Raw genomic sequence first — 25,822 nt, 5'->3', positions numbered from 1 at the left:
GAAAGGAAGGGATAGATGAGAAAAGCTCACACCATTAAGCAATGGAGTGAATTAAGAAAAGAAGTTTATCTGAAGCGATGATCCTGCAGCTTGTGCAGAAGCAAAAAAAGAAAAGAAACCCGAACCCAGAGGAATGGCGATTATAGACCATCGGTATCCCGCGCTAAAACAAAATCACATATCTTCATCTCGGAAGCGACAAAACAAGAGACCACTGGTATTTTTTAATGGTTCTTTTAATGGTCATAGCCAGCACCCCTTTGCCAAGGACTGGCGCTGTTCTGGGCTCGATATGTTGTCGATAGAGCAGATTGGCCAACAGGAGAAGTGTTATCAAAGCTCCTTCCGGCGGGTGAAGGGGACCGACCGAAATTGTCGTATCCGGGAGGAGGATTGTGGTGACCTAACGCGCCACTGGGGAACAATGGCACAGATGGGTCAACGGGTGACCGAGGCGCTTGGGCAGCAGAGCCGTGCGGTGGGTAGGTTGATTGCGGCGGGTAGGTTGACTCCATTTGACGGCCGACGCTAGCACCGTTTCCACTGGAGATAGAAGCGGTATCATCGTCGAATGGATTGTTGTTGTTGTTATACTGCCCGGGCTTCATATCACCACGCGCTGTAGCACCCAAGGCATCCAACTCAGTAGTGAGTTGGGTTTGGGATTTGATGAATGAACCACGATCGTCGCGCATGGGCTGGTAGCGAGTATCAGGGTTCTTGGACACAACGGCATAAACCGAGGCGATCAGAACCAGGATCAAAAGAACCAAAGAGAACACGGCATTGTAAACGAAGAAGATGACACCCATGATACCGATCATCATTTGGGGAGGGTCGAACACATCCGAGAAAATGAGGAGGAAGATGGAGTTGAGGAAATTGATCACAGCAATAGAGATGTTGAAGACATTAGTCTTCTTATCCATCCACGGACGGAGAACGCAGACACCAACCAGCATGGCTAGCTCAAGGATAACCAAAGCCACTGTCTGAACGACCGGTGCAGGCTGACTCAGACCGATGAACATACCCTTGATCAAGGTATAGATGAGGAACGGAATGACGAAGTAGTATGCTGTTGCTCGGTACTGCACATACAAAAAGCCCCACTTGTTCAGACAGGACGGGTCGGAGTAAAGAATGTATGCTGGGTTCTTGTGCATGGTCACTGAACGCTTTGCCAACCGAACTACCTTCTGAGAGGCCCATCCAAGAGAGATGAGCATAGTAAGTAGCATGACCGCTGCCAAAACAACCTCAGCAGGCGAGTCACGCTGAGTGAACTCCCAGAGGCAAAGAACAGACATTTGGGGTAAACCGATGAGAGTCAGTCGGAACAAGATACCGCGCAGAACAATCTTCCATCCATTGCGGAAGTCATGGAACCGTTCACTCTTCATTTTGCCATTTTTGACAAGTAGCTCAGTAATTCCCTTGAAGGCTGCAACGATGATAACGACAACGCAGGTGAAGACCGCAAAGAAAATTAGGCCAGTGAGGAAAATGTTGGTCTCCTCCATGTTCGCACGGAACCCGACACGATCAATTCCTCGAATGACAAGAAGTTTCTGCCTTGTGCCTGTGCCTGTGCTGGCTCTCTTGGCCATGCCTGTTGCTCGCTTAACTACCATGGGACCCATGGCTCTCTTCAAGAGATTCATTGCTGGGTCAGCAAAGTCACGCTTGCGGCGCTTGAGAACCTCCACAGAAGTATCCCCAAGCTGTGACAGGATTGTCGATGGAGTTCCACCGGTTGACCGCTGATACCAGGTGGCGATCTTCTGGATGAATCCCACGCGGATGATACCCATGCTCCATTGGAAGTTCTGGGTCCAAGACTCCACGATCGGGGGCATATGGACCGAGGTCATGCCGATCATCGCTTGCGACTGCATGAAACCGAAGAGAGAGAGCGCATTTGCCGCGACGTGAGCCGCGGTGTTAGAATGACCTAGCCCGGAGGTAATGGCGGATGCAGCGAGACCTAGTCCGGAGATAACAGCGGTTGTCCACGAGACTCCGGCTTGATTAACGGTCTTGCCGTTAGAAAGCGAGGCCTCGACACAAGCAATCTTTTCTTTAGTGTCGGCTGTCTTGATGACAATCCGTACATTTGCGTCAAGATCAGGCACGGTGTAGGCAATACCAGGAATTTTATCTGAAGTGCCTGTTGGCAGGTCGAGAGAAAGTGGTCCCAAATCCATGGGTCCAGCGGCCATGGGACACATACCCATGCCAATAATAGAACAAGGATTAAGGGTGTTCTTGTATGCCTCGTAGCCATACGCAGTAAGGGTCATCTCCGCAACAACCTTACCCTCGATGTATGAGACGCCATCGAAGCCGACGACAAGAGAGTTGTTTCCCGGATAGAAAACGACGTTGAAATATGTTGCCGTGAAGTTGCTACTTTCCATGCACACGCTGAGTGCATTGGATTCAAGGAGCTGAACCGCGGAGGCTAGCGGCGCCAGAAAGGCGACGAAGCAGGTGAGAAGCGATATTAACCGCATTTTCGGTATCAGGAAGAGGTTGCGAAACACTAGAGGTTTCCTGTGGTAGATCCGGGCGAGGGGAAGATATCTGACGGGTCCCGTGTCAGTGGCACTCCAGAGTACCACGTTGCCAGCCGCCGGATGCGGAAGTTTTCGTACGGCCGAATCGTGTTTGATCGTCGTGGGGCCGAGTTATTTCTGAATGTCTCCTCGGACTGTTACTGTATGTTTGGCGCAAATTGTCGGAGAAAGGTCAGGGTCGAGTCAAGGTGTGGTTTGCCTTTGGGGCATTTGAATATAACCGGAGCGTAGAAGTAGTCGTAAGGGGTTTAATGGAATCGGAAGAAGCCGTATTTGTAGATGAATGAGAGTATGTCTAAGCCTGAATGAGAGTAAGGTCGAGTAAAGCGAAAAGCGAAAAAGCGAAAAAGCGAAATGTCGAGAGTGAGTGGACTGGCGATACACAGTACGGCCGAAAAAGGAGTAAAGGAGTAATAGGCTTGAAACTGGGGAAGAATGTGGTTTATAGTAGACACAAACTGTTCCCTAGAAGAGAAGAAGGGAAAAAAAAAGAGAGACGAGGGAATGAGAGTGAGAGGAAGAATTGTCCACGGGTTGTTCACTCAGGGACAAGTCGACAAGGGTGGGAAAGACATTGCCTGGACTGCCATTCCACTGACAAGGTATGTGGTCATGTATTGTAATAACACAGGGGCGGTTAACTTGGAACCAATAAGATTTCTGTATTTGGTGGTATTGATGTTTAGGTTTGTTCCGTATGGTCACCCATTGGCACCTTCCCCCCTTCAACACTTACAGAATGCCACCTCCAAGGCGAAGCTAGATGATGTTTCACTTGTTTTTCTTCCCTTTATTCGTTTCATTCTCTTCATTCTATCTACTCTATTCTCTTTCTATTGACCAAAGAACAGTTCAAAATCAATCTTCTCTTCTCGTATAGACGCACACTGAAATTGCCGAAAGCGGTTGATGGATGGCGGAATCAGGCGGGTCCATAGCCCTTGGGATTATTATTAGAGAAGACGGATATGCCAATACTGGAACCAAAGGAACTGTTGACCCCAGCTGTGGAGTGTGCCGAATACAGTGGACTGTAAGTGGAACGTACCTAGGTATTATGGTAACTTTGAATATCAACTTAATATTTATACTAACTATACTCCGTACGGGGGAAGGCATATCACATCCAAGTATTCCGTCTGCCTCTAATAATTAATCAAACTGAGATTCCAGACTTTTTAGGTCCACACTTTTAAGTCGTTGCCTACTATGGAGTATGCACGCTCCATTGTACTGAATTTCCTCGGGCGGGGCCCCACCTTAGCTGCCGCTTTTATGAGGCCGCTTCTGGATAATTAGCCAGGGTAAATATCATCCCATGTATATACGGAGTACAACATATGGGCATTTGATCTAGAATATCAGTGGACAATATATTTTAGCATAGCTCTAGCGTTGGCAGTAGCGCTAAAGCCGTGAGGGTATGCCAATGTACTCCGTATACTATTGTGATTTATTGCGTGATAACTATATAGACTCAAAAGACTTTGATATTGAAGAGGGAGGTGGACGATGTCTAATGTTCATCTCAAGGACAAAATTGTTGCAATGCTAGAGAAAGACTTAAACAGGATACAGCCTACAAAATATATAAATATAATTTTGATTCAATGACCAAATGCAGTCTTTCCTACGACATATAAAAAGGACTACCAAAAGACGACTAAATAGACATGCGAAGGCCGCATATGTGGCCGACCATTGTTGCTACAACGCCAATGAGGGGAGCATCTAAAAGGACTACCAAAGAAGACATCATAAGGCTACAAGGCGGTCGAATATCCTTGTGCATGAACAAATTGCCTTTCCTGAGACCTGGCGTAGTTTGTAGGCAAGTCAGCTTCCTGTTCCTCAATAAGAATTGATAAGAAAGTGACTAGTTATCTAGCTTCTACTGGTAGTGTCAGATGCGCGCCCAATTTTGCTATAAGAAGCACTAGAGAAAGAAACCTGGGGATATGCCTTGCAGGTTGGAACAGAAAACCGAGAATGAGTATAAAATTGCAAACAGAGTGATATATTATTAGCACTTTGTATACACCGTACCTGGAATAACTCAATTACAGCGAAGGCAGAGATTTTTGACCAATGACATGCAGTGATCAAACGGCGAATCAGACAATGTCAGTGGACCCCCAAAAATACCATATAACTAGACCACCCGTGGCTTAAGCGCCTGACAGTTAAGAAAATACATATGAGTACTGGGTCGTACAATCGGTTCGAATACAATGGTCCCGATATCTCATTTAGCACATATTTGTACTCGGATTGTATAACAATGTCGTACTAGTTATATGAGATTACAACATAGAGACCGAGCGGGAAATCAAGACGTCATCACGCGCACATCAAAAATACGTGATCGTTCTGATCATCCTTTTCTGGTGATCAGGGGGTGACAGCAGAACACACTAAGCGAGCGAAACAAATTCATAATAAAAGGGGGAGGGAATATGATTTGACATAATAATACCAAGCTCACAAATGGTCTATGCAGATGGAGGTTCCTTTATTTCTGAAACATGTCTGATCCGACCAGAGGATGAAGGTGATGGGGCCTTTGCCAACCTTGGAAACGAGGCTGTGCAATTGTATGAACGCTAACGTCGGTACTCTGTAGATTGGAATACTAACTATGTCGATCCTTATATCATGTCTAACTACAACATATGTAGTCCGCTGGTGTTATTTTCCTTTAATGTCGTCTTAAAAGGAGTGTACTACATCACATCGTATGTGTGTTTTATATCTATCAGGGAAGCATAGAGTCTAAGGATCTACCCGGCTGTAGAATCCTGGGGTAGACTAAGAATAAATTATGGTTATCTACGATGTTACTTTGTACGTCTCACTAGGAAGGTTTACCCCCGGATCTAAACCCATCGGAAACATAAGAGAAAGTTATCTGCCAAGGACTTCTTGGCTTTCCGTTTTGATGTTTTGTTCAATGAGTCAAACTGAGCAGTCTGAGTCCTACCTAACCTACAACAATAATGTTGAACATATGAGCCCTCACTAAGCACCGTGTTGTGAGTTTAGTAAAGTGAGTTCATTTAGTAAAAGGGGAATTATACTTCACAACGCAATATCAAGATTAGTCTGAACAGATCCCAAAGAGGATGATACTTTTATTTGTTACATATATTTCATTCTCGATGATCAAATCTTCCCGAATTGCTCGATTACTAATTTCCGTACAATTTATAACTGCAAACTTGAACCTTGGAGAGGTTGATCGACTTAGACTACAACATAGGTGTTGATCTCTTCTTGGATGAATAGCGCTTTACTATGGTATACCTTTTGAGCTGGGCAAAACCTAGGATGGAGAGCCATGTATAAGGATAGGCGTGTGGTATCGACGCATTATAATGAAGCTGAGGCAGTATTGCTTCTTCTAGGAGAGGCTATCCGAGAGTAGATTGTTGAAAATGGCCAAAAAAGATGATGTAGCCGATGTTTGATAATATATGTCTTCCTTTTTGGTGTTATACTAGAGTATAGACAGTACAAACGACTTAATATGTGCAAAACGACCTTTCCATGTGCAAACCTTGATGATAATAGTTATTGGGTACTCCGTACTCTGTAAGCATATCAAAGACCAATACCCCTAGACAAAGACAAAGGAGCCCAGCCCTTGGCACAAGACATACATACGCAACAACTGAGCAGTCACTAAAAACATGTCATACATACCACAATATATCTCAGCTGCCTAACTTGAGGCCAAGATATCGGTGCTTGCACAGCCTTCTGGTCAACATTCCGTCCTTGTTTCACTAGGTAAAGGAGGAACCCACCAGGCGCGTATCCTGCTCGGCATCACTTGATTCTGGGTGTAAAAAAACACCAATAATCTCTGAAATATGGTGGCCTTAAACTTGAAACACATGTGGATTTTGTAGCCTTGAAGTCCTACATCCAAGTGATGATTGAAATCATAGGAGATGGCCAACCTCGGTCAATATTGTCCGCCTTATAGTTAAGGCACCAACTGATGGAGTCTATCAACACGTGATGTGGAGTTCTGCCACATTTTACCGATCAGAAAAAAAAAGTAGCAGAATGATTTCCGCCCGCAGAGATCAATAATCTAGACCTGCAAAACACAAGGTCAAGGTGATACGAGACAAACACCTGATTGCTTTGTTCCAGTGTCAACTATTACACTGTCGCAGGACCAATCAACAAAATGCCTGGCCCCGTGGACACCGCAAAGTCCATCAACAAGCGCAAGAGAAAGCACGGCTCAAAAGCAGAGAGCGATGTCGCCAAGCCCGTGGAAGCCAAATCCAGCCCTGCAGTGACCCCGAAAAAGAGTGTTGCTTCGACCCCGAAGGCTTCAGCTGAGAAGTCTACCAAGAAGCGCAAGGTCAGCCCTTCACCCAGCGCCGAGGAAGAAAGCGACGACGCCGAGGCCGTTGAAGATGTCGAGGAGGTAGATGCGGAGGAGGGTAGTGATGCTGAGGAGGGTAGTGATGCTGAGGAGGGCAGTGATGCTGAAGACACCGAGGCTGCGAACGGTACTGATCTTCCTACTATGGAAGATGTCCGTTTGCCCCAGACCGAGGGCAAGCTGCAGAAGTTCACCGAGCTCAACCTTTCCGAGAAGACTATGCAGGGTATCAATGACATGGGCTTCACAACCATGACTGAGATTCAACAGCGTACCGTTCCTCCTTTGCTTGCTGGACGGGATGTTCTCGGTGCTGCGAAGACCGGTTCCGGAAAGACTTTGGCCTTCCTGCTCCCCGCTATTGAGATGCTGCACGCCCTGCGCTTCAAGCCCAGAAACGGCAAGTTTTCCCCCATACCTTTATCTGATAGTTACTTGCCATTGGGACCTGTGTCTAACTTTTCAATGCAGGTACTGGTGTTCTCGTCGTTTCCCCTACTCGCGAACTGGCACTGCAGATCTTCGGTGTCGCCCGTGAACTTATGGCCCACCACTCCCAGACATACGGTATCGTTATCGGAGGAGCCAACCGTCGTGCTGAAGCCGAGAAGCTGATGAAGGGTGTCAACCTGCTCATCGCCACACCCGGTCGTTTGCTGGATCACCTCCAGAACACCCAAGGATTCATCTTCAAGAACTTGAAGACCTTGGTCATTGACGAGGCAGACCGAATTCTCGAAGTCGGTTTCGAAGATGAAATGCGCCAGGTTGTTAAGATCCTCCCCAAGGAAGAACGCCAGACTATGCTTTTCTCCGCCACACAGACCACCAAGGTCGAGGATCTGGCCCGGATATCTCTCCGCCCCGGACCGCTTTACATTAACGTCGACCACAGCAAGGAGCACAGCACAGTGGCGGGTCTGGAACAAGGCTATGTGGTGTGTGAGGCAGACAAGCGTTTCTTGCTTCTCTTCTCATTCCTCAAGCGTAACCTTAAGAAGAAGATTATTGTCTTCTTCTCGAGCTGCAACTGTGTCAAGTACCATGCTGAGCTTTTGAACTACATCGATCTTCCCGTTCTGGAGTTGCACGGAAAGCAGAAGCAGCAGAAGCGTACCAATACTTTCTTCGAGTTCTGCAATGCCAAGCAAGGTACCTTGATCTGTACTGATGTTGCTGCTCGTGGCTTGGATGTATGTTTCCCACCCCGCATTCCCACGTTTATTCCGTAACTGACTCAAAATTCCAGATCCCCGCTGTCGATTGGATTATCCAGTTCGATCCCCCTGATGATCCTCGTGACTACATTCACCGTGTCGGACGTACCGCCCGTGGTGCTGAAGGCAAGGGCCGCAGTTTGATGTTCCTCCAGCCTTCCGAGGTTGGTTTCTTGAAGCACCTCAAGGACGCACGCGTGCCTGTCGTGGAGTTCGAGTTCCCGGCCTCCAAGATTGTCAATGTGCAGTCTCAGCTGGAGAAGCTCATTGGCCAGAACTACTACCTCAACAAGGTACGCTATCTTCCCCCATCCCTCTTATTTATGTGTTACTCGTATACTAACGCATCTGTGCAGTCTGCCAAGGATGGTTACCGTTCTTATCTCCAAGCATACGCCTCGCACTCCCTTCGCACTGTGTTCGACGTAAACAAGCTTGACCTCGTCAAGGTTGCCAAGGGCTTTGGTTTCAATGCCCCACCTCGCATTGACATCCAGCTGGGCTCCAGCCTGAGCCGCGATAAGAAACAGGAGCAGCAAGGTCGCCGCACGTACGGCAGCCAGCCCAAGAACGGCGCTGGACTGAAGTTCAAGCGGAAGCACAATGACTGAGAACAATCTGTATGAACATCAAAAGCGATCGATTGTCTCTGCATATTTATTTTAGGGACATTGGAGTTCAGCAATGTGGATATATCTATTTGGGTTTCAATTTTGTCCCCTTATTCTGTAATCATAAGAGAGATGGCGAGTTGAATATTCGTATGGCTTAGTGGTGGGATAGTCGAATGCATCTTGCTCTTTGTATGGATTAACCTTTTCCTTTCGCCTCCTTGCGCCTTGATTAATGGGTTTTACATACGGAGTACCATAACCGCAACAGGCAGACCCTTAGTCTAAAGGGTCAGCCTATGATCCGTTTGGTCAGTTCCACTTATCTATATAGTTAGATGCCAATCAGGAAACCTCTGACTGTGTGATAACCATAAGGCTTATTCATTCTCCCAAGCATTCATTGAGCCATGTGGGCTTCGGGCCCTTTCCACGTGGGAGGGGCCTACCAAACAAGAGTAAGAGAACTACAGAAGCAGTATGTACAATAAAAATCCATATCCTTACAGAAGAACCGAGTACATAACTAATTGGTACCTACATGTAGTCGGTTCTACAAACCTCTCATACCCGCCGAAGCGATCCAATTGGAAGATGCCAATCTTACACAGTATTGAGCCCAAGCGATCGTTTGCCAATGACAGAGCCAACTTTGGAAGCAGCTCGATTGCCACTAATGTACGGGATGCAGCAAGTCCTCTTCAACCCCCCAGCTGCGCAAGTAGTCTCGATGATAATTGCTTGCGCCCCCTTGCAAGGGCGACATATAGTTCTGTCCAGTCATAGGTGGGAGATCACGGATAGTGAATCTGGGGGAAAAAGGCGGGAAATATTGTCGGTGTATTTCATCTCCCAGCCATATGCCAGCCGATTTTGTTTTTTTTTTATTAATTCCAATAAATCCAATCATTCCAACATGGAGAGGTTGGTAAGGTGGAAAGCCTAAGCACATGAGTGTGATGAGTTGGCAGGTGCTGGGCCCAATCACCCGATCTCCAGGGTATCTGTCGTCTGGGCGACGGTGTGCTCGTTCCGGTTCTTTTGCCTTGTCTTTTTGCGGGTCTCACGGAGAACTACAGGTGGACCGTGTGTGTGTGTGTTCGTGTGTGACGGGTAAGTGTTTTGTCATTTTCAAGGTGTTGATGGAAAATTGTACTCCATACGGAGTATGTTGCGCTAGGTGGGTTGGATTTGCCAAGATTACCCCCAGCCACGAAGTAGAGGTTATACAGAGTAGCGTTTTCAAGGTTGGGAGATGAATACCTACGGAGTACAACATAGGTAAATGATTGATGAATTGATGACTTTGATATTGAAGAATATAGAGATGAACCAAGGAACCAAAAGACGATCCCGAATGGATCCCCCCCATGGTTTCCCGTTTGTTTATAACACAGTACCCTTCGTACGGAGTACGAAGTACGAAGTACAACACAAGTAGTTATCGGGTACTCTTTTTTATGGTGGCCCACGCGGGTCGGAACCTGGGATGTACAATTCACTCCAGCCTCTTCAATTTTTATTTTTTTTATGAGGCTGGGCAATTATTGTTAATTAAGTCGGGTACTGGCTGATATTCGCCTGATTATCTAGTCCTTTGCTTCATCTTTCATTCCTACTTCGTAGACATCTTGAATTCTTTTCCTTCTCCCTTTTCCTTATTTTCATGTGAGGGATCGGCGAGCTTCGACAGCAACACCTTTGGGCACCACCGTTGCTTTTCTCTCTCTCTCTCTCTCTCTCTCTCTCTCTCTCTCCCTCCTTCCCTAATCTCACCCTCTTAATTCTTCCCCACTGTTCCGTGGTCTCTGCGCTGGTACGCTCTCAACTCCTATCAAAAAATAATTCTTGGGGATCTCTTCTTGAGTCCCTACCATTTTGTCACTTCCCCACTATCGTGCCAACAAGCGCGAAGCAACAGTGATAACATTCCCCCAACAACACTCCCCTCATCCTCCCATCACCTCGGTCGAGCACGGAGCATGCGATTGGGTTGAAGGACGCCTCACCAATCATGGGGGTCAACACCCGCAGACCGATTCTTCCCGCCCCCACAGAATCCATCATCGATACAGGGGATAGCGCAACGGGCACAGATCTGGCAACTGACATTTCTCGCCGCACAGACAAAACGTCGTACTCTATCCCAGACGACGGTAGCCCCATAACTGTATCCACTCGGCGACAGCGGGAACACGAAGAGAAATTGTCTCGAGCTCAACACGACTCTCACACTTCATTACTCATCGAGTATTTCGAGGGCGGCAAAGGCTCAAGCGGCATTGTCTCTCGTCCCAGCGTGCGAGTACGTGTTACACCATCGTCGGCGAGAAAGTCCAGGGAAAGAAAAGACCAATTGCAAATCACCGAATCAAGCGGTAGCGGTAGCCGCAAACCGTCATATACCCACCGGATATCCCTACCATCACCATCTCCAAAACAAAAGCAATTGGACTCGGGCGCAACGGATGATCACAGCCTTGCGTCGAATTCAGCTGAGGAAGAGGATCGTCATTCATCACGTCGCGAGCCGGTAGAAATCGAATTCGTGAACCGCGGACAGGGAAGCGAGATGTCTTCCCTCTCGCAAGACACCCGATACTTGCCTATGTCATCGGAGGTTTCGTCCATGCCGCCGGATAGCATGATCAACGCTTCATCGGCCGGTCCTAGGCGAAAACGCAGCCAGAGTATAGAGCGTGGTTCGCCCCCTGAAGATGTGGGATTGCTCAAGACCCCTCGTCGTCAAAGAAGTCGCAGTTTGAGTCACGAACGGATTGCGCATCGTGTGGCAGAAAAGCTCACCGAATCGCCGCAAGAGGCTTCGAGCGGCAAACAAAAAAGCAGGGACGGCAAGGATTACCTCGAAGCCGAACCAAAACCATCTCGTCGCCGAAAGCACAAGTATGCGGAAGAGGATATCACCAGTCCTGAATCTAGTCTTCTCAGCACATCTGCAGTCTCTTCAAACCACAAGTCCGACCAGTACTCAATTCGCTCCGGTGCATCCAAGACCTCTATTAACAACCCCAAATTACTCGAGACGGTTGAAGATGCTATCAGGAGATTGATCCTACCGGAGCTAAAGGAGCTAAAGAAGGACCAAAAGGTCATGACTAACAAGAGCAAATTCGATCGAGACATGGCTACATCTCATTCATCTGGCACGAGCTCGAGAGATGAGCTAGGTCGACGTCTCTCCAAGCACGCCAGTGCGCCGAATGTTATGAAGCCCAAGGTTGTTCTCAACAAGGATAGCAAAGACGAAGGCATTGTTCTTTCTCCCGAGACAGCTCCACGCAACACGGAGCGCAAATCAAGTAAAAGCAGTGAAAGCTCCGATTTGGCGGTGAGATGGGCCAATCGACCCGACTACACCGAACAAGACAAGATCCGCAGACAGAGGAGCAAGGGTCTTCGCGACGCCCATGCTGCTGCCCGAGTCGGCTCTGCTCTCACAGCGGCTTCTTTGAAGCATCACGACTCCAACTCTAGTCTCGGCAGAAAGGAGCACCGCCGACACAGTGGCTCCCGAAAAAGTGGCTCACGCAAGAGCACTGAGAGTATGAACTACAACGAAACCGAACTTGTTTTCCAGAAGCACAATGTTGCGCCAATGCCAATGCACAGCGAGATGGACTCCGAGTTGACCAGAAACTCGTTGCTCTCTGAGCGAACGGCAAGTCCCACCCCCGAACCCCAGGCCTCCTACTTCGACGTTGCTCGCGGATCACCGAGGCAGGGTGTGTCGCCAGCTTCTCGCACCCCTACTCGAAATTCAATCGACTCGCGCTATGAGCTCGGAATGCGCCACGGTAATCAGTCGCACCATAATATCTCGGTGCACAGTGCTTCGGACCGTGACCTACATCACCAGAGCCAATCTCCAGGAACTGACGGTGGTAACTGGGCAATTGCAGCTGCAGCCGCAGCTAATCTCCTTGACGCCGCTCACCCCGGACATAACGAAACGGAAGATGACTACCACGATGAGGCTACTGGCCGCGGGTTGAGCCCCATTCAGAGTATTGCGAGTGATCATACCCAGACTCACTACGACAATTACTCGGCTCACGGCGAGCAGCAAGTCGACGGAAAACATGAGATTGAGCCTCGACTCTCCATTGACACTCTGTCATCGGCCCCTAGTACAAACCTCGCGAGATCCACCCGCCAGGGTACCAGCTCACACAGCCAGAGTGGGATTTTCAAACAGCACAGCCAGGAATCACCTGGGCTCGGATACGAACATTCGCGCCAGGGCTCCCAAGACAATGGCTTCTATGGCTATGACGAGCAGAGCAGGCGCTCTGGCGACGACGGAGACAGCGATTTTGACTTCATGGATAAAGTCAAAGAAGGCCACCAGGTGACTACCGGCGTTGCTGCTAACCCTCGATTTATGCACCCGATAGCCGTCGAATCCGCAGTCGCTTCCTTGATGGATCCATCTGTCCTTGAATCTCAGATCTCATCCACGAACCGCTCGCAAACCGATCTGGCTCAACGACCACGAAGCCGAAGCCCTGAAAAGGCAGGAAGCGAAGTCTACCGCGGAAGCCCCTTGAAGCAACGCCAGGATGCTTTCCATGCCGATGAGACCTCGTTCCCTCGCCGCATGGGTGCCACATCGCCCCCTCAGAGTGTTACCCAGTCCTTCGAGGACATTGACGACTCTGCTATGATGGCCGACAATGCCCCGCGTGAAATGGAGAGCCCTCACGAGGATGCTGAAAGCCAAGAATCGGAGTCTGAAATCAACACTAATCCGTCCATTATCCAGGGCCCCATTGGTGGTGTCGCTCAGGCAGATCACTGGGGATACGATTCAAAGTCTCCGCCGGCGGATCACTACTACGATACTCAGATCGGTGGATCTAAGGGTCTCAATGCTGAGCAGCAGATAGGGCTTGATGCGGAATACTACCAGACTGCCCAGAATATCTTTGGTGGCGATGACTACTCTGCCCATTCTGGCGAGAACCACTCTGGCGAGAACCAACCCCGGGCATTGTTTGGTACACCTCCTGGTGCCAAGGATGAAGGCTATGTTTCGGCTGCCAACCCTATGTCTCCCAGCATCGGGACCCCGAAGCAAGCTAGTCGAGGTCTTGTGGGCGTGGATCCCGCTGGAATGGGTAGTTTCGATAGTCCTGCTGGAGCAGACGATCCTTTTACCTCTGGCAATGAACGCCACTTCAGTGGCTACTCTCACGGTGTTGGTTCACCACTCTACGACAGTGCCACTGGCCGAGGTATCGAGAGAATTCAATCCCAAGATATTGTGGCTCTCATGGATCATTTGACTGTTCGGGATGCTCAGCGGAATGCCAGAGACACCGAGATTCTGGTTACTTTAGTTCGAAGTGCTGCTGAGATGCGCACCTCTTTCGAGCAGATGAAGAGATTCATCGCCGACCAAGATGATCTTATCATGGACACTAGTGACAGGGGACATGAGCGGACTCACAAGGCGCTTGGTGGTCCCCGGCCATTGCCCCCCAGCGCTTCTCGGAATCGGCAGCTGAACACGGCTAACGAGGAAGACAAGCGGAAGAGCATCTTCAAGCGTGCACTGAAGGGATTGAACCTCAAGTCGGGCAGCGATTTGACCAAGATTGAAGGCATGCTCGAGCAGCTGCTTGGCGAGGTTGAGGCCCTGCGATCCGGACAAGATGGCTTCAGCCCTCACAGTATGACCAGAATGGGAAGCATGGAGCCAAGTGGGTACGAGACTCCCGGTTTAAACGGAGCACCTGCCGAGACGAGCCGATCTCCCTACGGGTCCAGCTCTTCTCGCCCGGCCAATGGACAACGCAGAGATTCGGACCAGCGAGTCAGCACCGTCCATGAAGTTGACGAAGATCTTGAGCTTGACGATGGTGACCAGTTCCTGACTTCACATCTCCCTGTCCGTGGTGCGCCCCATCACGAGCGGTCTGGTTCATTGCCCCTGGACACGCCTCCACGCAAGCCGGTGGCCACATCAGCTCGCAGCACCGAGACAACCCCGAAGGCCCGCAAGCACAAGTCCAGCAGCTCGTCCATCTTCCCGAAGATCTCCCGTTGGTCTAAGTCCACCGCCACCTCCATGGGCGATGGCATTCGCAACAGCATCCAGCCCTCCCGCAAGGAACGTCCGAACTCTGATCAGTCTCGGTCCGGGTCTGATCTCGCACCCCATGGCGCCTATAAATATTATGATCCCCAGGGAGACGACAGAATTCGATCCACTTATACCTTCGACGACGAGCACAATGAGAACAGACCCCCTTCGCCATTAGTTCCTTCCCAGGTGTCTGAGGCGCCCAAGTACCGCGGCCACCGTGGTAGTCTCGAGCTGCAGCACCCCCAGCCTCGACAAGGCCCAACCGGACGTTACCAGTCCCGCCTCGAAACCGAGGCCCAGATCTACGGAGGTCCAGTTTCTCCCGCTGGCTCAGACCAGTGGGAATCCAACCCCAGCCTGTCTGCTGCCAACCCTCCCCAAAACCGCAACAGCGGTGTCAGCGGTGCCACGCGTCTGTCCCCGATCTCCGACGCAGGCTACTCGGAGACCAGCTCCCGCGCAACGCGTACACCGGGTCCACCCCGTCCCCCTAAGGTCAAGGACGCGGGCCCGCTCATTCCCGAGCGTCCATCCAAAGTGGCGGATGGTGAGGAACCAGCCTACAGCGGCGACCGTGCTGTTTCCAGAGTATGTATCCCAGAGGCTCCTCCCCCATCGGTTAAATTGAACAACTTCTAATACTATCTTCAGAGTTCTGCCATCTGCTCTCCCCCCACACGCAAGCCAACTGGCCCGCGTCCCCTCACATCTGCCGGCTCCTACAGCCCAGGCAACATCAAGCGAACCCGCTACCAAGGCAGTCCCGCGCAAATCGACTACGAAGATGAGCAATATTGAGACTTGCATTGTGATACCCCTGGGTTGATATTTTCAATCTCTGTTTCCATCTAGCGTCTTTTGCCTTTTCTTCCTATTCCTCTTACGAAAGTTATGACCGTTCACGGGGACTCTGGTTTCAGTTCCTTTACCCCCCCCAAATCTATGAGCAATGTGTTTGCGTGTTTAAATGTTTACAATATTTCCTACCCTTTCATGTTTTATGTCAATGGCCCATGGGATGAGCAGGAAGTTATGTCTTCTCTTCGCCTCCCTGGCTTTTTCTACCTTAAGTTTCTCTGCTTATTTTTTCGTGGCCTTTTTTTCGGGCATGCAGTTGCTCTCGTGCATCTAGTGAGCGTGCAGAGGTTTAAGCCTCCTCTTTGTAGCTTTTGTGTTGTGGTGTAGATAATGGTGCAGAGGAAGACATAATCTATTCCAATTTTGAGGTGTGGAATTATCTTTTGCGTCTTCGCGTTGCTTTGTGTCTAGGTTAGATGTCAAGGTTAATATATTAGCAAAGCCTCGTGTAATATTGGAAGGGAACTTCTGCCCAGGTGGCTCTTTCCCTATTACAGCCTAAGCACTTGTAGCTTCCTCAATTGTAAACAATCTCTTTCTTCTTAATTTTGTCACATTACGAAATCATATACTCAGAACCAACTTGAAACAAGCCTAAGGACTTTCCTTCTTTAAATATGTCTTTTAAAGTCTGGGAAGAAAATCCCTTTCCAACTGAGGATCTCCTTCGTGAACACGCTTATCGATCAATCGCAGACGAAACGACACCGGTGAACATCGGTTGGGGTGTGGCTTGGTGGAATAACCGGGATCTTGGCCGGAGAAGACAAGGCGGCTTTTATATATAGATCATCAGGCGAAATGGACTCGAGACGACACGACGTGGAAGCTGGACTAGAAGGATCACACTTGAAGCACTGCCCCGATTTCCTTTTAGAGGATGTCCGTAGTGAACTTTTCAGGGTGTATTCCATCTCGTGTATGTCTTTACACAAACAAATGCGCATGTGGCTAAAGACCCAGAAGTCCTAAGATTATTTCACACAAAACTCCTAAAATATGGGCATATTTTCTCCAAGAGGCCCATATAAGCTAAGTTTAGTTCCGTTCACGGGCCGGGCCGGTGTGTAGCAACCTTGGAAGGATGTTCGAAGACGTTCCAAGGTTGATTCTGCCGCGTTTACAAGTCCAACAAATGAAGCTTGGAAGCTTTTGACCTCCATACAAATCAAGTATCTCCATATTTCTGGCTGGTCTGGAAGTTCAAAATATAGGGATTGATTAATTCAACAGGGAGTGGTGGAGCGGTAGCAAGGCCAGCAAGACGGAAGCGTGCTCGATCTCCGGTCACTACATCTCGGCGAAGTTAGCGGAGACGTAGGTTTAAGGAATAGGGGGATTTGTATACCATAAATGAATAAAAGCTTCATCTAGGCAGGTTGATGTATTAACAATTTACAGTACACTCACTGTATTAGGGCGGTGTAACTACAGTAAAACCTGTTTATAACGAACCTGGTTATAACGAATACCTGGATATAACGAAGTAATACCGGCCCACCAATTAATCCGCCATAGTAATAACGAAATTACCTCCTTACTACGAACTTCGTTAATTCACCATTCCTCTCCATACAAAATTCGTTATATCGAGGTTTTATCTCCACTTTTTCAAGCATTCCCAACCAATCAAAATGCCTCGCCGATCGATCCCAACCTCCCAGAAAGCGGCACTACGAGAGCAGCGCCGAATCAACCCTTTACTCTCTAGTAAAGAGCTCGCTCAGTGGTTTTATGAAGCCTATAACCATCGTCCCTCGCCCTCTACGATCTCCGAAATCCTTTCCTCCTGATACCTTTATATATGAAGAGCAGCAGGAGCAGGGAGAAACCCAGTTAATTAGTGCGCTTTATAGGCATGAAAGGTTACTGGAAGCGAGGAAATTGGAAGGGAAGAAGCAGAGAGATATTAGGGCTTTTTTTAGAGCATAAATTTGTATGTAAACTAGAAATATATATATTTTATATGGCACCTGGATATAACGAATACCTGGATATAACGAATATTTCATCGTGTTTCAATTAATTCGTTATAAACAGGTTTTACTGTACATGTATAAAGTAGTACGAATTCAGGTATCCAGGCATCAAAATCCCCCTACAAAGGACTTTTTCGTAGAAGGATACCATCTTCTAACACCCATCTATAGATAGACCCATCATTGTCTTGATATTTTATATCTCGAACGTAAATCTAGCGCCCTGCAAAAGAAAACCAGTTTGTCTCAGAAATGCTATCGTCTTTTCTTCGGTCATTGCCCCGACTCGGACGAAAATGGAAACCTCTCAATTTCACCAATCTGGATTTCACTCGAATATCAACGAGCCAGGCAATCGAGGAAGAAACCATCCCGGGCTATGTTGCAGGTCGATATTATCCTACTCGAATAGGGGAGATACTCAAGGACAGGTACCAAGTTGTGGGGAAACTGGGATTTGGTGCCAGCTCAACGGTGTGGCTCGCACGTGACATGGAGTAAGAAGATACCACTGCCATGTCTTTTCACAACTCTTTAAGCTAACTGGAAATACAGCTATAATCAATATGTCACTCTCAAGGTTTTTATAAAGTCCATGTCGATGGGGCAGCAACTGGACGACGAACTGAAGATATATAAACGTATCGAAGAAGCTCCCCGGAAACATCCAGGCCGCAAGTATGTTAGATCGTTGCTGGACTCCTTTGATGTCAACGGACCTGAAGACAAACACCGATGTCTCGTACATCCTCCGTTGTGGGAGAGTTTGTTGGATTTTCTATCCCGCAACCCGGTACAGAGACTACCGACACCAATCTTGGCCGTGACGCTTCACCGTCTATTTCTTGCATTAAACTATCTACATACAGAATGCAATATTATTCATACAGGTACAGTTCTCTCTTCTCGATCTCGAGCTTGATCATTTGCTTATCAAACATATCAGATATCAAAGCAGATAACATTATGTTCGGCATTGATGATGATTCCGTTTTTAGTGATTTTGAAAACAATGAGCTCCAAAATCCCTGTCCTAGGAAGGAGGTCGATGGAAGGGTGATCTATACCTCCCGCGAGCTCAGAATGCCTAAAATACTAGGCGCGCCTATCCTCTGCGATTTTGGCTCGGCTGTGATGGGTGATGAACAGCACTTGGGAGACATTCAGCCGGATATATATCGAGCACCAGAAGTGATCCTGCAAGTTCCGTGGTCATATAGCGTTGACATATGGAACGTGGGATGCGTGGTACGAGAGCCGACACTTCTGGTGCACAAGTTCCTAGGCTTACATTCTCAGATTTGGAACCTTTACGAAGGGGGTTCGCTGTTTAGCGGTCAAGACCCGGAGTATCATACTTACAGGAGCCGTGCCCATCTTGCCGAAATGATACGCCTACTCGGTCCGCCGCCACCAAGTTTCCTTGCCCGGGGGAATCTGACGCAGAATTTCTTTACAGAGGAAGGTAATTCATCTATCTATCCCTCTTCCTATTCCTTGAGTAGGACGTGTTGATTATTGACCGTTTTCGCTATTCTAGGTGACCTCTGCGCCGGAGAATTAGTGGGAGAACATATCCCCCTCGAGCAAAGAGAGACTAGTCTCCAGGGAAAGGAAAAAGATATGTTTCTCCGTCTAGTGCGGAAAATGCTACAATGGGAGCCAGAAAATCGAAGCTCTGCTATAGAACTCGAACAGGACGAGTGGGTGCAAGCAGAATTACATAAATAGCCGTCCTTCAGATTGTACCAGGAGTCGTCCCACTGCGCTGACCGATCTGGCCTTCTGGAGCAGCCGGTGGAAAAGCAACCTCGGGAGCCTCTGAAACCGGAGGCCGAGGCACACAGCGACGAGCAGTTCTCCGTCAAAGAAGAAGACGTCGCTGAGGGAGGCTCCCTTTGGCTCATCCTGATGGCTTCTCACATAACTCCAATAGGACTTTCTGGCCGAGAGACTCCCCAGGATCCATAGCGTGGCAAGACCTTGCATACATATACCACATCCTCCATGGAAGAAAGGTTGGCGTTCACATAATAAACCCGGTCAGGCATAAACTAGACATTCAGGCACCATTGACCCATGAGTGCTATACACCTGGGTATACATAAGGCAATCATTCATTTGTTATATTTTCTCTCTACATCCGAACAACCTCTCCCCCTAGAGATTGATTTATATTTGTTCAATTGACTACTAATGATTCCCCCGATCATGTATCCCGCAATTCGGCCTCGCGATTGTGCTTCACGCTTCCCTCTAACCCGTATAACACATCCTCGGACATACCGGGGATCACCATGTCGAACGTCTCCGTCACCACCGTATACTGATAGTACCCACAGCGCGCGATCGGCTTCGTCTTCTTGATATCCAGGATTCCATCCGTCAACACCTCGTCCTTGATATGCACGGCAATCACTCGGCCGATCACTACGTCCACGGTGCCCATCGGAGGGTTCCCCGGTAGCCGCAAGGTGGAATGATATTCGCACTCGAATTTCACCGGCGACTCCCGCACCATAGGGACATCCATCAGCGTAGCCGGCTCTTTAGTCACCCTGGCACGCTCAAACTCGTCCACCCCGTAAGGTACTTGCTCCGCCGAGATGTTGACGGCCTCGCGAAGGTCCCATGTCGCCAGGTTCCAGACGAAGCGTCCGGTTTGCTCTGCGTTGACCACTGTATCCTTACGCGTGCCGTTCACGGTCTGGTTGGAAGAGAACATCACGTACGGCGGGTCGAATGTGAGATTGTTGAATTGGGAGTAAGGTGCTAAGTTGGCTTGGCCTTCTTTATTCTGGGTGGAGATCCATCCGATCGGACGAGGCACCACGCACGCCTGTCAGCGTTAGCTATGTCGTTCATTGTCTACCCTGAAGCCTCACCTTAAACGGGTCGTGGGGAAGATTGTGCTCTGTCACTCCCGGTTGATAGAACATGATGTGCTTTGTTTCTGTTTCTGTGCTTTCTGGGAGTCTACCCCTCTTATTTAGTATTCCCCGCTGCCGATCGAAGTGCCGACGCCATGTGGGCTTCCTTTTAGAGCAACAGCCGACCCTAGCGGCAATGATCCATCTATATCATGACGATGACTCTGACATCCGATTCTGAGTATCAATTTCCCTTGGATACACATACAGAATGAGTTCGAGTTCCATGGATCGACGTTCGGTAGCTCGGAATCGGGGTCTCGGAATGGACCCTCCACACCATCCGAAGTGCCGAAGTGTGCATGCAGCATCCCCAGAACCCTTGTGAATAAACCGGCCAGCCTTACTTGAATTTGATGTGTGGCGAGCCGAGACAGCTGTTTTGAAGACTCTCACGGGGATATTTAAGCTGGCTAAGTTGTCAAGGACTGCTCTGGTTCAAAAGTCCAACTCCGCTCAACACATACACAATCTCCACCAGATTCACAGTGACCAACACTGAGCCTCACCTCTGCTTCCGGTGATTTGTCGAGGCCTTGAAGGCCGACAATGATCTGGTTGAGATCGACTCTCCAATCGACCCAAACCTTGAAGCGGCCGCCATTACTCGTCTTGTCTGTGAAACGGACGACAAGGCCCCGCTCCTCAACAACCTCATTGGCGCTAAAAACGGTCTTTTTCGCATCCTAGGTGCTCCTGCATCTCTTAGGAAGCCTCCAAAGGATCGCTATGGCCGACTTGCACGACACCTGGCCTTGCCACCGACCGCATCTATGCGCGACATCCTCGACAAGATGCTCTCAACCAGCAGCATGGCCCCGATGCCACCCAACATTGTGTCCACCGGCCCTTACAGAGAGACCTTCCTCGAAGAAACCTTGGAAGTCAGGTTGATCTAACTAAGCTTCCTGCACACATGATCCACCACGTCGATAGGAGGAAAGTACATCCAGACTTATGGAATGCACATTGTTCGGTCCCGTCGAATGTAAAAGCACTAGTAGATCATGTCCACAACATCAACGACATGGCTGCGCCGATTGCCAGCGGCTCTTTCAAAGCCGATGGAATTATCGTTGTTCCATGCAGTATGAAGACACTCGCTGCTATTCATAGTGGGTTCTGTGATGATTTGATCTCGCGCACGGCGGATGTGTTGAAAGAGAGACGGAAGCTTGTGCTTGTTGCGAGGGAGACTCCGCTTAGTGATGTTCATTTGCGGAATATGTTGGAGGTTTCCCGTGCTAGGGCGGTCATCTTTCCACCTGTGCCAGCGTACTATATTCGGGCTGCGTCGGTGGATGACTTGGTTAGTCAGAGTGTTGGGTGTATATTGGATCTGTTTGATTTGGATACGGGGGATTTTGAGAGATGGGAGGGATGGCAGACTGAGAAATAAAGGGATATAGGGATAGGCATGGGTTTGTTCGTTATGTTCGTTATGTTTAGCATTTGCTGGCGTTATTGGCCTGGATAGACTGGTGCATCATCAAATAGAATTCGGCTTTTGAAAAATTGAGAGCGTTTTTCATCAGAATCAGTCTTCTATGCCTCTCGTTAGGGTTTGATCTTAGTGGTATCGTGAAGGAAAGAGTAGATGATATAGCGTGGAGATTGATAGGTATGTTCGAAGATGGGCTCCTAGGAACACCAGTAGGTAGCAATGCGATTATCGTAAGAGCGTGTGAACGAATGGAAGGCAAGATGAATTGAATGACAAGAATGACAAACCCGATCTTTGGTAATGAGTATAATGAATAACTAGTAGAGTCCCAAGTACAACACTGACTCTGACGCCCTGTCCCCAGAAAAAGAAAAGCAATAAAGAGCACCCGATTCAAAGACTTCAGTCAAGAAACAATCATAATCGTCATGGTATCACCTCCAAAACCAAACCAGAATAATACCCAATCACCAAAAGTTAGCCCTAGTAATCCGAGAAAGGCCGAACAGATGTAGTCCCCTTCCCTCTAACAGCATAAGCGGTAGCAAGCGAGCTATAATCCAACGTATCGCTAACAGGGAATTTTCCAGGATAACTCTCAATAGAGTGATACTTGCGCGTGCGATTCATCTGCACCATCTCAGAATCTTCCGCCGCATTAATGGTCGCCCCAAACGGGACGGGCTGCTGTGCCTTGATTCCAGTCGACGGACCAGGGTCACTGAAGTGATCTGCGAGACGCGCTGGTGCAGACATGGGCACGGGGGAAGACACGGGCCGGGCGAAGTAAGGCTGTGAAGTGTATACTGAAACTGGAACCAGGTTTGGCTCGGCGCGTTCCTCGTCGGAAGGCTGACCGTCCAGAGTCCGTGGGACAATGGTCAGCGGCTGTTGGAAGATGGCCTTTACAGAGCTGGCGATCTTTGAGATGCTGCTTCGTGTGCTGGATCGGAACTTGCGCACGGTTTCGTGGATGGGGGAATGATGTTCGGTATCTGGCTGTGACGTGGGACTTTCTTGCTCTGATGAGGAATCCGAGTATTGAGGCCCCTGCTGTGGCCAGGTTGAGGTGGTTGGCAAGTTGGGGTTGCGGATATTGCTCTCGTGGTTCAAAGTATCATTGCCTGATGAAAGGTACCACTGGCGCTCTGTTTCTGTTGCGGAAGTATAGGCTGAGAGTGGGACAGGGCCGAAGAAAGCGTTGGTAATGCTTTTTTCTGTACGGTTGATGGCTTTGTTGAAAGGTGGAAACTCGCGCCTTGTGTTCCAGAATGGATGTACGAGGTAGGCGACTCCGTAGAGCAGTTGCAGCCAAGAGAGAGAACCGATGAGGCATATTGTTCTTAGGAGGGATATGGGGAAAACAGTGGAGAGGTTTCGATCCATGATGAATTGGGAGGAAGAAGCAAAGGGGACGAGGGGAAGACTATGGGCGACTCAGCTGGTGAAGATATGAATGGCCTATTTACAATTAAGGAAGCTACAAACCACTTGTTCAGATAAGGAAAGAGCCAGGAAGAAGAGTAAGACTATAAGACATTAATACTCTGATAGATATGAAGGCGACAGAATGCTAACCCGTACCGAAGACTTTCTTATATCTATTGCTCTAGACTATGATAGAACCATGCCCGACTCAAAGGCTGTTTATTTAGTCATGGGAATAGTTACGACCTTGGCTCAAAAGAGTATGAGGGATGGGGATCCGGAATAGTATAGTTATATTTACACCTTCTTTCACGGAGAACCCATTTAACCAACCTAGGAGTACCGAGGAAGGACAACGACCCGTTGGCCATGGCGGGTGCGTATCTATCATCTAGAAGTACTTGCGCGGCTGCCATCTCCAGTGGTAAGGCACAGATCCACCCGACCGTGTAATCATCATGATTTTTGGCAGCCATCATATACAATGCATGATAATGTATAGTTATAGTATTTAGTAACCTAGGTAACTACTTTATGTAGTTAAAGGAAGGAACTACCGAAGTCGGCACTTGAACCTTGGAACCTTTGAACTTTATATGTAGATCGTTCCCGTGGCTCCACTTGGCTAACTCCACCTCTTCAACCTCCAGGGCTCCTCTCTCCCTCTCTCTCTGTGTTCATGTCCAATATAAGGCACGTTACTCGTTCCATCATGTCTGCTATCGCCTGCAAACATCTTCGTCCGCGAAAGTTCGCACCTCTCGGTTCTGCTGAGGGGTCGACTGCCCCTCTCTTGAAGGGAATTGTGTTTGATGTCGATGGGACTTTGTGGTGAGTCACACTTTCTGCTCCTTATATTTTGTACAAGTTCTGCGCTGTAGTTCTTTTCCCTGTTGGATATCCGCTATGTTGCATACATCCGGGGTTGATATGTATCTTGATGCTATAATTGGAAGCGGGCAGGAAATGGAGATTAGGGCATCAATTTGAGATTCAGGCAGAAACTTACTTTCCTTTTCGGGAAAGTATGTCTTGGACTCAGATCTCTGGCTTTAAAAATGCTGCGCGGATTGCCCGATAATTCTCGGTTTAATCCTATATTCGCTATGGTCTCTGCATATACTCCAGGTTAGACGAGAATTGCTGCCGCCTGGGGTCTGAGATATAGTAGTTGACTGGAGCCGCATTTCCATGCTCTTCTAGTTTTATATTCTGTTCCAGCCTTTACTGTCCTGTCTAATCACGGGGAAATCGAGCATATTCGGCGATTCTAATTATACTAAGCTCTGATCATATCAACAAGTCAATTTTATTGATATTGACCGAACCTAGCTAACCTTGACCAGTCTGCCACAGCACCACATGTTCAGCGAAATGAGGTATGATCTACTGTCCGCGGGTTATTCAAAGCCAACCCCCTCCTAAACCCCTTTAACAAATCTCCCAATATAGAGAAGCACTAGGAATCGATCGCTCCATCGACATCCTCCAGCACATCCGCGAACTCCCAACCGCAGACCAAGCCACAGCCGTAGCCAAAGTGCAAGCAGTGGAACGCCGAGCCATGGCCGACCAGAAGCCACAGCCCGGCCTAGTTCGCCTAATGGACTACCTTGAAACCCGCGGCTTACGACGGGCACTCTGCACACGGAACTTCGAGTACGTTATAGCAATTACGCGCAACCAGGACATAAACCTTGGGACCTTCCATCCATATCCATTCGGGTTGTGCAATGTACATACAGCGCTAACAAGTATCCGAATCTCTCAGAACACCAGTCCAGAACCTGATTGACAACCATCTCGACGGTCATATCTTCTTACCCATCATCACGCGGGACACACCCAATCTCCTGCCCAAGCCTGATCCCGCGGGCATTCTGTATATTGCGAGTGAATGGGGCCTCGTTAATGGTGAGAATTTGATCATGGTTGGTGATAGCATTGATGATATGACGGCTGGGCATATGGCTGGCGCTGCTACGGTGTTGCTTTTGAATGAGCTGAATGTGCATTTGAAGGAACATCCGCATACCGACCTTTGTATTAGGCAGTTGGATGATCTGGTCGGTATTCTAGAGGAGGGATTCCTCGGGACTCGAGAGAGTGATGAGCATGGTGCGTGATCTAATTCCAGTGTTGTGTCATCATAGATAGTCTGTCGAGGCAGCATGGGCGTATACTACATACGTACAATGTGAGAAATATACTTACTGGAGTGAGAGTTGCTGGAATGAGTTTTCATTTAATCGTACATAAATTCTC

At 48.7% G+C, this 25,822-nt stretch overlaps 9 protein-coding genes across 9 annotated transcripts; 6 read left to right on the top strand and 3 right to left on the bottom strand.

Annotated features, from left to right (window-relative positions):
* Positions 1-236: 236 nt before the first annotated feature.
* On the bottom strand, positions 237-2,516 carry N7516_002287 (transient receptor potential ion channel family protein; the record flags this gene model as incomplete). Its single annotated transcript, XM_057215007.1, has 1 exon — positions 237-2,516. The coding sequence occupies one exon, from the start codon at positions 2,514-2,516 to the stop codon at positions 237-239; it is 2,280 nt and encodes a 759-aa protein (XP_057076890.1).
* Positions 2,517-6,777: 4,261 nt separating this feature from the next.
* Positions 6,778-8,809, top strand: has1 (ATP-dependent RNA helicase HAS1; the record flags this gene model as incomplete). Its single annotated transcript, XM_057215006.1, has 4 exons — positions 6,778-7,381; positions 7,453-8,174; positions 8,231-8,491; positions 8,555-8,809. 4 exons carry the CDS (start codon positions 6,778-6,780, stop codon positions 8,807-8,809), a joined length of 1,842 nt encoding a protein of 613 aa, XP_057076889.1.
* Positions 8,810-10,823: 2,014 nt separating this feature from the next.
* N7516_002285 (uncharacterized protein) lies at positions 10,824-15,716 on the top strand (the record flags this gene model as incomplete). Its single annotated transcript, XM_057215005.1, has 2 exons — positions 10,824-15,506; positions 15,570-15,716. 2 exons carry the CDS (start codon positions 10,824-10,826, stop codon positions 15,714-15,716), a joined length of 4,830 nt encoding a protein of 1,609 aa, XP_057076888.1.
* Positions 15,717-18,007: 2,291 nt separating this feature from the next.
* N7516_002284 (uncharacterized protein) lies at positions 18,008-19,486 on the top strand (the record flags this gene model as incomplete). Its single annotated transcript, XM_057215004.1, has 4 exons — positions 18,008-18,252; positions 18,311-18,433; positions 18,652-19,220; positions 19,296-19,486. 4 exons carry the CDS (start codon positions 18,008-18,010, stop codon positions 19,484-19,486), a joined length of 1,128 nt encoding a protein of 375 aa, XP_057076887.1.
* Positions 19,487-19,964: 478 nt separating this feature from the next.
* N7516_002283 (flavin reductase family protein) lies at positions 19,965-20,694 on the bottom strand (the record flags this gene model as incomplete). The annotated part of the gene is made up of 2 exons (XM_057215003.1): positions 19,965-20,594; positions 20,641-20,694. 2 exons carry the CDS (start codon positions 20,692-20,694, stop codon positions 19,965-19,967), a joined length of 684 nt encoding a protein of 227 aa, XP_057076886.1.
* A 202-nt stretch (positions 20,695-20,896) lies between these two features.
* N7516_002282 (uncharacterized protein) lies at positions 20,897-21,584 on the top strand (the record flags this gene model as incomplete). Its single annotated transcript, XM_057215002.1, has 2 exons — positions 20,897-20,983; positions 21,219-21,584. The coding sequence occupies 2 exons, from the start codon at positions 20,897-20,899 to the stop codon at positions 21,582-21,584; spliced, it is 453 nt and encodes a 150-aa protein (XP_057076885.1).
* Positions 21,585-21,712: 128 nt separating this feature from the next.
* N7516_002281 (UbiX family flavin prenyltransferase) lies at positions 21,713-22,084 on the top strand (the record flags this gene model as incomplete). The annotated part of the gene is made up of 1 exon (XM_057215001.1): positions 21,713-22,084. One exon carries the CDS (start codon positions 21,713-21,715, stop codon positions 22,082-22,084), a length of 372 nt encoding a protein of 123 aa, XP_057076884.1.
* A 528-nt stretch (positions 22,085-22,612) lies between these two features.
* N7516_002280 (uncharacterized protein) lies at positions 22,613-23,515 on the bottom strand (the record flags this gene model as incomplete). The annotated part of the gene is made up of 1 exon (XM_057215000.1): positions 22,613-23,515. One exon carries the CDS (start codon positions 23,513-23,515, stop codon positions 22,613-22,615), a length of 903 nt encoding a protein of 300 aa, XP_057076883.1.
* Positions 23,516-24,236: 721 nt separating this feature from the next.
* On the top strand, positions 24,237-25,683 carry N7516_002279 (putative haloacid dehalogenase-like hydrolase; the record flags this gene model as incomplete). The annotated part of the gene is made up of 4 exons (XM_057214999.1): positions 24,237-24,388; positions 24,904-24,936; positions 25,010-25,216; positions 25,329-25,683. The coding sequence occupies 4 exons, from the start codon at positions 24,237-24,239 to the stop codon at positions 25,681-25,683; spliced, it is 747 nt and encodes a 248-aa protein (XP_057076882.1).
* Positions 25,684-25,822: the final 139 nt, after the last annotated feature.

Source organism: Penicillium verrucosum (assembly GCF_028828655.1).
Source record: "Penicillium verrucosum strain IBT 35672 chromosome Unknown utg000001l_segment0_segment0, whole genome shotgun sequence".
NCBI lineage: Eukaryota > Fungi > Ascomycota > Eurotiomycetes > Eurotiales > Aspergillaceae > Penicillium > Penicillium verrucosum.
The sequence above is the reverse complement of the archived record's forward strand: the minus strand, read 5'-3'. Positions and strand labels throughout refer to the sequence as shown.